The sequence below is a fragment of the Manis pentadactyla genome, chromosome 8, assembly GCF_030020395.1.
Source record: "Manis pentadactyla isolate mManPen7 chromosome 8, mManPen7.hap1, whole genome shotgun sequence".
Classification (NCBI taxonomy): domain Eukaryota; kingdom Metazoa; phylum Chordata; class Mammalia; order Pholidota; family Manidae; genus Manis; species Manis pentadactyla.
In genome coordinates, this window is record NC_080026.1 from 55,467,242 (window position 1) to 55,481,293 (window position 14,052).

Consider the following 14,052-nt stretch of genomic DNA (forward strand, 5'->3'; position numbering starts at 1 on the left):
GACATTTATGAAGGGTGATTTTTCAAAGTGAGAAGTGTAATGTATTGTGCTGATTGTGGCTTTTAAATCAGCAGCTCTTTAAAAGCATAAAGATCTAAGTTCTTAACATTTCTTACGGCCTCTGCATTTCCCTTCATGGCTATGTAGATGAGGTTGCAATTTTTCAAAAATATAGTTGGGGATTACTATTTTCTGTTTATGTAAACTGGAGGACATAGTCCTTCTCCCCCAGTTCCCAATGCCAAAGCACCTTCTGTCTATCCAGGGTTTAATACTCTGAGATGAGCAAATTGAGGAAAGGTTGAGCAGAGCACACTGCACAGATGTGGTCCTGCTGGCAGTTCTAATATTTTTGGTGATCTTTGTTATTACTGGATCATGGGGCATCTTATCAATTGCTAAAATCTCTTTGTGGACATGTTGGAGAATGCTGGAGGCATGCTTCTGTTTGAACACAAGGCTGTATGCTTCTGCCCCACTTCTTGTCAACTGGAAATTCAGTTCCACTGAGTCTTTAACACAACTGCTGTGGATTTAAAATAGGTTGTTGTCTTGTTTCAAGTCACCACAGGATCAAGAAATTATCTTAAAGAGAACCCCTAGAATTTGTGGCATGTATTCAAATCCTGTAAAGGTGTCTGTTCAAATATGTACTATTTTAAAAGAGATTTGAGTTACTTCTATTGACTTGTGGCAGTTGCTGCATGATAAGACTTCTTTTAGATAACATTTATTTCTTGACAGAAAGACACTGAGGATGAAGTCCGAGATATAATCCGCAGTAATATTCATTTACAAGGCAAGGTAAGGCAAGTTTTATTCTAAAGCACATTTGGTATCTATAAATTAGTTAATCTCTCTTTAGAGTAGTGCTATAAATAATGTTACTTTGTGATTAAGATAGTGGAAATACATTCTTTTAATCAGTCATTATCCTACTTGGGAATATTTTTGCATTAAAGATCCTCAGGATATCAAATAATGTCTTTTAAAAGTAGGTCATCAGAGATCATCACACTTTGAAAAAGAATGTCACCAGTTGAAATAAAGGTTAGAAATTTTCTTCATTAGCTGACTTTGAGCACCTTTGGGAGATGGAGATAAGTGTCTATAAGAATTCAAAATTTTGCATCAGAAATTAACTGTGTGCATTTTAAGGATCATTATAGGAGATATTAAGTATTGCTGTAATAAGAATAAATGAATTTACCTACGTAGGTGAGTATACATTTAGAAGAAAAACATTAATGAAACCAAAACAACACATACTTTTAATGGTGGATAAAAAAAATGGTTAGAGGTTGTTTTGTAGTCCAGCAAGCATTTACTATGATTTGGAAAATATTTCATACTAGGTAATAAATTATTCATTTGTTTACAGAACCTGTTATATAATATAAGAAGCCTAGCATTTTATTATTTTGACTCGCCTATTTGCTTATATTCTGATGTCCCTTCCAAGGAATTTTTTCAATTATGGAAATGTCCAAATATCAAAAAGTAGTGACTACAGTACAATGAATGCCTTTCTGGATATTTAAATGTTTCTTTTCAAAAATCTAAACCATATTTTTTTAACACTTTGGAATACAGTATGATGAAGATGAGATATGCCTTTACTATATTCACAATGCAAATATCTTTATTTGGAGCAAATTTCATGTGCACTTCAATGTGTACTCAGTCATACATAGGAATAATTTCTCCAGAGTAGGAGATTAATTCCTACTGGAGCATGGTCTCTTTTTAGATAGCAAACAGGTTTTGAATACTTTTCAAAACTTTTCATTAAGCCTCTAGCTGAACCTCCAGTGAAGAGTTTCTGCTACATATATGGGTGTTTGAGGAGATCATTTCTCCCCTGAAAGGGTCTCAGGATCTCCTGAGGACTGGAGACCACACTTTGAGAACCATGTTCTAGGACAACCAGTACTAGTAGAGACAGGAAATGTTTGTTATCTCTTAAGGAAGGTTTTAGGTCACTCTCAGGAAATGCTGAAATAAAAAATGGCTATGTCTTCATGACACGGAAGGAAATTCTTCCATTATATTCTGGAGGTTAGTTGTAGGAATGCTTTGGACATTTTATGTTGTATATTAGGGAGTCATGAAAAAAGAGGAGAGCAGAAAAGGAAACATTTACAATCAGTATTTCACATCCAAATGAATGAACCCTGACAATAAAGAGATAATGAGTGAGTATTCTTTTTGCTATTTCATTCTACACCTTTTAGGCTGGGAGGTAGGCACACATACTATGGAGATACACAGACTTGCGGAAAATGAATTCTTTTGTTTCTAGCACCTTTTTGAATACATTATCTTGAAATTGTAGAACTGGTAATCCTGGGGACAATGGGGAGTAATTTTATATTAGAAAGAATAAAGAGTCTATTTATCTTGCCAAATACAAGCAAAAATGTGTGTTAAAATCTAGAAGTATGACACATAATCCTGAGGTGAAAAAGTATTTATAGAAAAAGCATTGTCTTTTATGAAAGGACAAATGGTATTTACAAGGCATTCAGTATATGAAGCTTTATCTCTGTGTTTGCCTCTAGATGAAACTTACATTTTAACATTTCAAACTGTGCTTTCTCAGACCAGGAGATGTGAGGTTTTAGATGCCCATTTACTTCTGCTTCATTACCCTCATCTCCCATTTTAATAGAGATTTTAAAGGGAGGGAAGAACTCTAAGAGAATTGGTTTGCTTTTTTGTAATGAGATGGTTATTCTATATTATTTCTTTGAAATAACATGCGCTTCCCCTGTATATGCGCTTGTATTTGTCAGTTTCTATGACTCATAATACTTCCTTTAAAACATACAGAATTCAGGTATATCTTTCACTCAGGAGATTTGACAGTATTAAAAAGGGGAGTGTAGACTCCTCTATTAAAAGAATATGATTTTATAGCCCTTTACTGATTTATATCAGTTGATATCTTTGTGTCAGTGAAAGTAGGCTCTGTTGTAGTGTCCCTATATTTATAGATAAAGGTGATCCTGTATCACTGCCTTTAAAGGTAAATATGTAAATCTTTCAGTGTTTGACTGTGAGAGGAGGAGAAAAAGATAAATAGTGCTTTGCCTTTTTCCTTTCCCTAACTATCTCCACATCATCCTTAAATCCTTGTTAAGGAAAATCTTCATAACCTTCAACAAATTAGGTTAAATCTCATGGTAACTTCTGTTGCTTTGAACAGCCCTCATCACAGTTGTATGTATGTGTACAATGTTTGTCTTCCCCACTAGATGATAAATTTCATGAGCACAAGGTCCTTCTCTACATAGTTTTGTGACTGTGCTATGCCCAATAAACAATTTTATATCAACTCCTCAGAAGTAGGTTTTCCCCTCTTTACATTGTAACCTTGAACTTCTTCTTTTTCTTGCAGTTGGAGGATCCTGCTATTAGATGGCAAATGGCTCTTTACAAAGACTTACCAAACAGAACAGAAGATACTTCAGATCCAGAGAAGACAGTTGAAAGAGTATTGGATATAGCAAATGTGCTTTTTCATCTTGAACAGGTTAGTTTTCTGTTGATTCAATCATATTTGCCCTAACTGTGTAAAAACATTTTAATAAGAGGAGTGTGTCAATTTGTTAACTATGGGCCAAAAATCATATATATTTATAGTCATTATAAAGAATATGTGACTCAGGAGTGCTTAGTATCTAATCAACATAATTTCCCAGCTTAAAAGTCTTTGTGGCAATATATAGATAATGTATTTTGGGAGATCAAGGCCTTTTTTAAATTGTCTTTTTCAATATACTTCTAAAACTATACATATAATTAGGAATATATACTTAGTTTAAATCATCCTAACAAAAATATCAGGAGTTACACCTGTTTTTGAATGTTTTATGCTTGTATCATTTTTATCACTACTCACCACATGTTTGAGATACTTTCACTGATTATTTAATTTTTTTTGTCACTTGCTTAACCTTTCCTTTAATAAATTATTAGAGATATTTTTGACCTAATTTTCTCCAAGATCAGCAGCAAATTACATTTAGAGAAGAGCAACGAATTGATACTAAAGCCATGTGAGAAGTGTTTTGATATAATTTTTCAGCTGTTTCCTATTTTAGGCTGCAAAGCTCACTGTGTGTTTGATTTTCTCATTCATTACCTTTCCTCAAGAATTCCCAAACCAGTAATATCTGAAACACCACTAATAGCTGGGCTATATAAAGAATCTTATAGTTTAGGTAAAAGATCTGCAACGTAGAAACACAGTCTGTTTCTCACGAGGTCCATGATATGTCATTGGGACTGCATTATAATACCTCCCTGACATGGCAGGTTGGTTATTTTACAATGAACATTAAATAACAAAATGCCCTGTGTCATCTCAGGAACTTTAGCACTTAAATGTTTTACAGAACATATTAGCATAACAATAATAAAGATTTCTTTTTGGTTCCTATTTTATATTTCCTGAGGATTGCCCATAACATAAGGATATCATCTAGTGTGGTGTCCTTTCAATTTCCTTCTTACTTAGTTAAATGCCCCAAAATGCTAACAACTTCTCTGACACCATGGAATTTATCACTACATTCAATAAGATTAAACCAGGATTCTTTTAATTTTTATTTATTTTGTTTTTTAATTTTTGCTATCATTAATCTACAATTACATGAAGAACACTGTGTTTACTAGGCTCCCCCCCTTCCCAAGTCCCCCGAACACACCCCACTACAGTCACTGTCCATCAGCGTATCAAGATGTTGTATAATCACTACCTGTCTTCTCTGTGTTGCACAGCCCTCCCCATACCCCCCACAACACTATACATGCTAATTGTAATGCCCCCTTTCTTTTTCCCTGCCCTTATCCCTCCCTTCCCACCCATCATCCCCAGTCCCTTTCCCTTTGGTAACTGTTAGTCCATTCTTGGGTTCTGTGATTCCGCTGCTGTTTTGTTCCTTCAGTTTTTCTTTGTTCTTATACTCCACATATGAGTGAAATCATTTGGTACTTGTCTTTCTCCACCTGGCTTATTTCACTGAGCATAATACCCTCTAGCTCCATCCATGTTGTTGCAAATGGTAGGATTTGTTTTCTTCTTATGGCTGAATAATATTCCATTGTGTATATGTACCACATCTTCTTTATCTATTCATCTACTGATGGACACTTAGGTTGCTTCCATCTCTTGGCTATTGTAAATAGTGCAGCGATAAACATAGGGGTGCATCTGTCTTTTTCAAACTGGGCTGCTGCATTCTTAGGGTAAATTCCTAGAAGTAGAATTCCTCGGTCAAATGGTATTTCTATTTTGACCATTCTGAGGAACCCCCATACTGCTTTCCACAATGGTTGAACTAATTTACATTCCCACCAGCAGTGTAGGAGGGTTCCCCTTTCTCCACAACTTTGCCAACATTTGTTGTTGTTTGTCTTTTGGATGGTAGCCATCCTTACTGGTGTGAGGTGATATCTCATTGTGTAAACCAGGATTCTTAAACCATATGGCTGTTGACACGTATTTACCTTATGTAACACTGTAGTATTAATAATATAATATTATATAATAACAGAATTTTATCTAGGGAGCTGAATATTTCCCTAAAATATCCATTGTATTTTGATTAAATATTAAATAAATACAAATTATCATCAATCAACAAATGATAAGATCTGAAGTAATGAAATTTTACATAATAGATAAAGTTATAGAGTTGTTTCCAGAATTACATACATATTTAAATGTAAGATTATTAAATATTAACTAAATAGCTACTGTGGGACCATTTCTGGCAGCATTACTCTAACGTAAGTTTTAATTTCTTATTGGTTTTCATGGACATATCTGGGTTTGCTTAAACAAATTTTTGATACATTAAATGAAGTTTATTGAAATTTGTTTATACTTTATTATAGTCCTGTGTGTTCATAAATATATTTGATCATCATGAACAATGTCATTTGTGAATTGTGAGATTCATTTCATGAAGCAGCCATTCATACCATGCACAATACTGAGTATACTACCAAATGGCAATATTCCATGCAGCTCCTGGGGATGGAGTACAAGTAACCAAGACTTCGGGTAGCTCACGCTCTAGGAGGGGGTGTGGACACATCAGTAGATAAATATGTAATGACAGAGATGTGCTGTAGAGAATATAAAAGGATCCCAAACTTAATCTAGTTGTGAAGTAGGTGATCCCTGTGGAAATCTCAAAGAAGTAGGAATTAACAAGGAAAAGGGAAGGGTGTCAGATTTTAATCAAGGCCAAGTGTTCTTCAAAATGTTGAAGACCTGAGTAAAAGGAAATTGTCAATTATCAAAAAATAGGAAAGGGCTGAAGATAATCTGTTTGTGGAATTCATGCCTTCAGGACTGCAATCCTAATGTTAATTTGTAACTGAGTCACAGAAGTAGTTTGCTAAAAATGTTTTAACCTTCTAAACTTGGGTAAAAGCAGTGGGTACATAGGAATGATGATTTAATTGATCTCAAGTATCAGCGACCTCTGCAAATGTATATTTTGCACCATGTACCTGGTGATTTTTTTTCATGAGCATAAGCTATCTCCTTGCCATTTCCTAGTATTCAACCCTGACTCAGTTCCCTCAGTAGCCCATCCAGACATTACACATGCGGTCTTCACCTTTGGATCACAGAGCTCATGGATCCCTGTTAACTCAACTTATTGGAAAACTCACTAATTAAGATCTTTCCATGTGTAACAAAATGTCTGTCAAATGACAGGTTTCATGATGGTAGAGATCTTTCCCACCATGTGCCCTCTGGCATCTTCAAAGTGTAGGTACTGAATTATGTTTGTTGACTGTTACCCAGGCTGATCAAAATGCCATATTCCCATAAAGAGCTACCATTTAGAGTCTTGGATCTCAAAATGGAATTTTAAATTGAAATATATTGGTCTGGTTGTACAACATCACGCTTAATTCTGTTTTTACCTACAGTGTTGAGTTTCAACAGTGCTTTGTCTCACTTAGCACAAGTCATCAAGTAGAAAACTGAAGTGGACCATTGTCAAAAAGTACTTATTGATCCTGTGGAGGGAGGAAGGTCACAGAAATAAGTGCTCTCAAATTATGCAAATTGTTTTGTTAAAATTTCTAAACCACAGTAGTCCAAATATTAATGTTTTCTTCAGACATTATATTCATATTGTGACCCTTTACTGCAAAGGATAATAAACTTACTTTTATTTTTTTAGCTAATGTAGCATTTTTATTTCTTCCAGAAATCTACATGTATGCGTCGGAGATATTACAGTCTGGGAAGTACAGTGTTTAATTGCCTAGAGATTACTAATTAATTTAGAATTACATGTTGAAATTTTTTTCTCTCTAATACTTATAATTAATCTCTTTTTCCTCTGGAGTTTCAAATACTGTTAGCTAAATAAATAGCTTGCTTGCATCATTTACTACAACCTTTGGATTCTCATTTACCCCATCTAACAAAATAGTTAAACATTTTAACATTTTTACAAAACTAAATCCTTATACTCACTCCTCATAATGTGTTCCTGAAGCTTTGTCATCTTGTCTCTATCCTATTATATTAAGAAACAATAGAATTTTCATTAGAATTTCCTTTAATTGCCTCTATTCATGTTTACTGCTGTAATGCTTATGATAAAATTAGTTAAAATGGATACATAAATAGGAATGGGTGAATTTATGTTTTAGAGCCATAACCAAATTCTGCAAAGGATGCAAAATGATTTTACATAGAACATTTTATATTTCTTTACTTTTAGAGATGACATAGCTTCTTAGATACACACTATTGCGAAAATGTCGTATTTTTACTAAGGAAACTATGTAACATTTGAAACTGTCTCAAATTTAGCCTTGGGTAACTTTTAGGACATGGGCTTTTCCATAATAACTTTAAGGTACTTTTGGAATTGAAATTCCAAAAGTATGTACTTAAAAGGTGCAGCTGTTTAATACTGAGTGTTTGAGGGTAGTTTGGGGTATAATTATTTATTTCTTGTCTCATTCTTCCTCAGGTGGAGCATCCTCAGAGGTCTAAGAAGGCCGTGTGGCACAAACTGCTCTCCAAGCAGAGGAAAAGGGCCGTGGTAGCTTGCTTCCGAATGGCTCCTTTATATAATCTGCCACGGTCAGAATTTTTTTAATGTTTGTAATAGATTAAAGTTATTTGTTCCCTAATGAGTGATAGACGGCTATCATCTACCCTAACATGAGTACAGTGACCCATTCCTCTATGGAATACTTGATGTTGGTTTTCTTTGTTGGGTATTCTCAGAGAACTGTGTCAGTTATGTAATTGTTAAATGACTTTTAAATATGGAAAAAGATCTGCTCACACATAGGAGGCATGAGGGAAGATTAGGAGCTCATTCTCTCGAGCTGTCCTGCCTTGATTTGAAACCGGGCATCTCAGCTTATGGCTGAGTAGCATTGGCCAAGTTTCTTTTCTGACTATTAGAGTTTTCTTATCTGTTCCTAGAGTAAGATTTGCCTCATAGAGTTGTTCAGATTACTTAATGGTTCAAGGTATACAGATTGCTTAGAACTGAACTTGACACAATAAATATTCATTGCTGTTTATTATTTTGGAGTTATTAGCCTTTAGGGAAAAGGACTGCTATGAAACTAGTTATGGGAATAACATAAATACACCTGACAGACTCATCACCCCTTCTCCTGAAGGTAGAACAGGCACACTTGTTATAGAGAAACAGTCTGATGCATTAGAGTCTGCTCGGTGGCCCAGGTACCATTCCTGCCTTTGTGGGGATCTCCTCTGCTCTCTGCCTCTGAGTAACATCATCCCTGTATCTGGAAACAGGACTCAGCTCAGCTACATCTTTTCTTAGGAGCATCTCTGACCAAGCCGTGTCCTCTACTCCTTGCAAGCTGAAAGCTTTCTCCTATTTGCTTCTAAGACTTTACAAATCTCTAGTTTTGGGCCCTTTCCTATATCATCAAGACTCTTTGTCTCTCCAACTAAGACTTTGAGATCCTTTAGTGTTCTGTTCAATTTTATATCCTCAGCACCTAGAACACTGACTTTCCATAAGTATTTGAATGAATAAATAAGTTAGAGAGTAAAAACAAAACAAAAGCCAAAAATCCCCCCACAGACAAAACATGACACCCATCCATTTCACAGAGACAGCTGGATTCCTTGCCATTTCTTCACACTCACTGAGTATAAAATATATTAATTTCTTCCTCAAACCCTGTACTACTTCTAAGTTCTCTGACTCGATTATGGTGTCACCATCTAGTCAAATAGAACACTACTTTGAACTGAGATCCTTATTCGTTTTCTGGTCACAACTATACAGTTAATCTCCAAGTTGCACCAAAACGTTTTTGAACTCTTCACGTTGCTGTCCTTCCTCATGGCCACCAACTCAGTACAAGTGTTTATTGCCTCACAGAAGGTTGTTGGCAGTGGATTCTGAACTAATTTCTACAATGTCACAGAATTTGCTTATCCACTGTCTCTGATGCAGCATTTTCAGAACTATATCCCTTATTCCAATGGTTCTGAAACTTCGTCCTTTTAGGAAATACACTCATATTCATTTAAGAAATACTCAAGCTTCAACATTTGAATCAGAGTTCCTCTGAGAGCTTAACACGTGTATTGCTTAAAAGCTGCACAGATGTTTCTGATGTACTAGAACAGTAAGGCTGAGCCCATCCCTCCTCATGCTTTTCTCATGTACAAGAATTTATCGTGATTTCTAGTAGTTCCAGCTGTGTGTCAGTTCCTCTCCCCAGTTTTCGAGGTCCTCCCAAACCTGTCTGACTATATGTCTCAGGACTCCTTCGCCTGCGTGCGGTGTCTTTAAGCCCAGTTCCATCTTGAAATGACATCATCTCATTGGAACACTACCATATTCTCTTATGATGTCCTCTTGCTGTCATGATTTTCTTTTATCCTATCTTATAGTGGAATTTTATCCATATCTTTCACCAATTTCATGATGAGTTATTTTTTTAGTCTTCACTGGTCCTTTTTTGTTTCATAGGCAACCATTTATCATCAGCATTTCGGGATCTAATCTTTGGATATATGCTCCCATAAAGTGTGCTTAATGCATTCATTAATCCTCAGGGAAGCATCTACTAATGTTAACTTGAACACTGAGTAATTCCTCTGTTGATGCTTATTACATTGTTTACCCAGAGCCACTTTATGTCTAGTAGCTTTCCTGAGCATAATACCATTTAATGAACACCTACCCAATGTGCTTTATATTCTTTATCTCATTTTAAGTCTCATAAAACTTAAGTATAGATGTGTTTATCCTAGTTTTATAAATGAGAAAAGTAAAAGTTGGCAAAGTAGGGAAAGTTGGATAACCCGACAATGTGATAGAGCTTAGAAATGCCTCAGCCAGGCTTAAGTCCAAGTCAGTGTGTAATCTGAGAAGCCTTGCTCTATGCTCTGTAATGTATTGCCCACCCAATCAAAAGTAGGAAGGGTATTTTTATTTTATTCTTTTGGTGCACAGATAAATCTGTGATAAAACACTACTGCATGCCTTTGCAATTTATTTTTTTATAAAAACCTTTTGTTTGAAATTGTGCTTATCTTTTAGGCATCGGGCTGTCAATCTCTTTCTTCAGGGATATGAAAAATCTTGGATTGAAACAGAAGAACATTACTTTGAAGATAAACTGATAGAAGATTTAGCAGTATGTTTTTAATGACACTACAAGATGAAAGAGAGTTTGGGCTTGGTGGAACAATGGTGTGAGCAGTTATCATATAACATTGAAGAAAAAATACCATTACAGTGTATCAGTCTTCGGAAACTATTCTCAATTGTTACTGCATTCAGTGTTTAGGGGAAAAGTCACTCTTATATCAAAGAAATCTCATCAACATCAAGTAATTCAGAATTTAAGATGAATAATATAAGTTTACTATTACTATTTGCTAAACTTTGGCTCCATTATTCTTTTAAAAATTCTTCCTTGCAGCTCCTTTAAACATCACAGAAACAGTATAGAAATAGAAAAGCTGAACTGTAAAGAAGTTATTCACCAAGAATAAGTTGAAGGTCAACAAAAGCCAGTGAAAAGTAGCTGGTTTTGAAAAATACCCAGGGCAGAGAATGACTGGACACGAGAAGAGCAGTAAGTCTTGGTGAATAGAGTAGATGGCAATAGAACATCCGTCCAGCATGCCTGATAAGGATGCTCCTGTTAACCGAAAGCTGAGACAACACTCCAGGGAGCCATTGTCTTGATCTCTTATAGGTTGCAGAACCTTTTAAGAATCTTATGAAAGCCATCTTCTCAGGAAAATTTACAAGCATACGGTCCCACAGAATTCTGCAGGCTAGTTAGAGGCTTCCTGATTTCCAAGTTAAAGACCTTGTATTATTTAGACGTTATTTTTTTTCACTCACAAAGTATCAGGATATATAATGGATAAGCTAATCTAATTCATAAGCTTAAACCTGGTAACTCCCATGTAGTTTAAATTAAATCAACTTGTCTTTGAAATCAAAACAACCCAAGAATATTAAATGTTTTGTAGAAATTTACCCAGTACCTGCAATATTAAGCCTTAAGTCTGGGAAAGAACATCATTATTGTAAAGAGAAAATTAATCAGTATGAATAAGTCAGTGGAGTTAGGAAATTCATTAACACATTCAACAAAAAGTCAAGATTAATTAATTCTAAATGCAGTAAAAATGCTTAATAATTTTCCTCATAGTAAAAGTTTTATCCAGTAGTATGAAATTACTGTATTTCTTAAAAAGTAACTGAAAGTGAAAAAAAATAATGTGTAAGTGGTTTAAGCACTTGATGCTCTTCTTGTGTCCAGTCATTCTCTGCCCTGGGTATTTTTTAAACCAGCTACTTTTCACTGACTTTTTTAAACCTTCAACTTATTCTTGGTGAATAAGTTTTTTACAGTTCAGCTTTTCTATTTCTATACTGGTTCTGAGATGTTTAAAGGAGCTGCGAGGTAGAATTTTTAAAAGAATAACAGAGTCGAAGTTTATTCATTCTTTGCTTTTCATTGTTTATGTAGATGAAGAAAGCATTTCATTTGATAATCAGTTTGCATTACTATGTGAACTAATACACACACATGCATGTACAGTGGAATCAAAACACATACACCAACACACACAAGCCAGAACATGAAGAGAAAGGCTTTGCTTTTATTCACTGTTTCTAGCCATCATGTTGCTCCTGGATTTGAGCGAACATTTCAATTAAATGTGAAATTTTATACATTTGACTTTTTTGTAGAAACCTGGAATGGAACCTCCAGAAGATGATGAAGGCACTAAGAGAGTTGATCCTTTACATCAGCTGATCCTTCTGTTCAGTCGAACGGCTTTAACAGAGAAATGGTATGGTCGGGAGGGTTTCTATGAGACATAGGAAAACAAATAAAGAAACCCATGTTTGAGTATTTTCTGTGTCATATATTCATGTTTCAATTTCATCTTGTTCTTGTTAGGAGAGAGAGTTGTTCAAATATATGTCCAGTCTGGCATACACTTGTGGACCAACATTCATTCAAATTTAGTCTTTAATAATCTACCTATCCAATGAGCTCTAGGTTTTTTCTTAAGAACTTTGTAATAAGCTGATTTAGTTGATCTGAATCTTCTTATAAAATGCTTTTTCTCTTTATTGCAAACAGCCTTTATACATAAAACAAAAGAGCCCAAAGAAAATTCCAGTACAAAAAAATGTATGGAGACTAATGGTGGCTCAAAATTCCCTGGATAGATTGTCTCCATTGTGCAGTTGGTCTAGGAAACCTTTAGGAGATGGGTAAGCCATCATCTCAACAGGAAGTTTCTTTGAGATCTATTTTAAGGATGTTCTCCCTTTTTCTTGGCTTCTATGACTTGTTCATATGAATTCAACAAAGCCAGGAAGGGCAAACCTCTGTGGAGTTACATAAGAAATGCGCTCAAAGGCCCAATCATCAAAATGGGCTCAGAATCTGCTCATTACAGGGAGCACTGCATGGAATGGCTCTGTAGATGAGACATTTCAGAGACTATAAAGCCTTTATCTGCTTCCCTGCCATGTGAAAGAAAGCCTACTTTGCTCTAGGCCTCACTCATTCTCTGCAGAAGCTGGGAGATAACTTAATTATCAATCTATATCCACATGAATCTTCTCAGAGTGGCGAAGAGTTCATTTGACCTCTATGCATGCCATAATAATATACATTTCTACCTCTTAGCCAATGTGATCCATCTGTCTCTCACTGTGTCTCTCTCTCTTATTATTTCCAAACTAACAAAATCATCTCACTCCTAAGCATAGAGCAACTCTGTCTGGCATTGTCAGGTAATGAGGTACTTCTAATAAGTGAATTTTTTCTGATGGCTCAAGTTAAAAAAAACTGCAAATATCAGGTACTATTTTGTTGGAAACCTTTCTTCATGAAGTAATGGGTTCTATACATCTTAAGAAGAGGATAATAAATACATTTAACTCTACTTAATTTTTAAGAATCATTATGACCATTGTATTTTTTAGCTATTATGAACATTATATTTTGTTTTTTAGCATAATAATTGGGGAAGTCTTTCCATCAAATGTGAAATAATCACTTTGCTGTTAAAAGCCCCAACCTAATTTAAACTTGCTTGTTTCAACTTTTGTAGTTTCAAGAAAATTAAAGTTGTTAATTCATGTATAAATCAATAGGCCATTTATTTTGTGAGTCTTAAAGGCCTCTTCTGGAAGGTAAGGTGGGGCAGCTATGCAAGAGGTCTGAGATCTTTACTTTCTGATTCTACAATGTTTTTGAATGATTATTTTGTCTAAGTTTTGTGTTCACTTCATTTTAAAAAGGCATACCTGTTGAAAAATAAAGGTTATTTTACATATTGATCATATGCATATGACTAGCCTTCTACTTAAAAACTGATGCTTTTTCCTTGTTTTTCATAGCAAACTGGAGGAAGATTTTTTATATATGGCTTATGCAGATATTATGGCAAAGGTAAATAAATATTTCTTGATCTTAGTGTTGAATTCTAGTAAAGGGAAATCGTTTTCATCTGGC

General features: G+C 35.0%; 1 protein-coding gene across 1 annotated transcript in view; it reads left to right on the plus strand.

Annotated features, from left to right (window-relative positions):
* RYR2 (ryanodine receptor 2) overlaps positions 1-14,052 on the plus strand; it is a 961,351-nt gene that overhangs the window by 852,571 nt on the left and 94,728 nt on the right. Inside the window, exons 73-78 of the mRNA XM_057505755.1 lie at positions 745-804; positions 3,401-3,535; positions 8,019-8,131; positions 10,593-10,689; positions 12,267-12,370; positions 13,938-13,989. Of these exons, the coding sequence (XP_057361738.1) occupies positions 745-804; positions 3,401-3,535; positions 8,019-8,131; positions 10,593-10,689; positions 12,267-12,370; positions 13,938-13,989 (561 nt within the window). The remainder of the gene's footprint in view (positions 1-744; positions 805-3,400; positions 3,536-8,018; positions 8,132-10,592; positions 10,690-12,266; positions 12,371-13,937; positions 13,990-14,052) is intronic.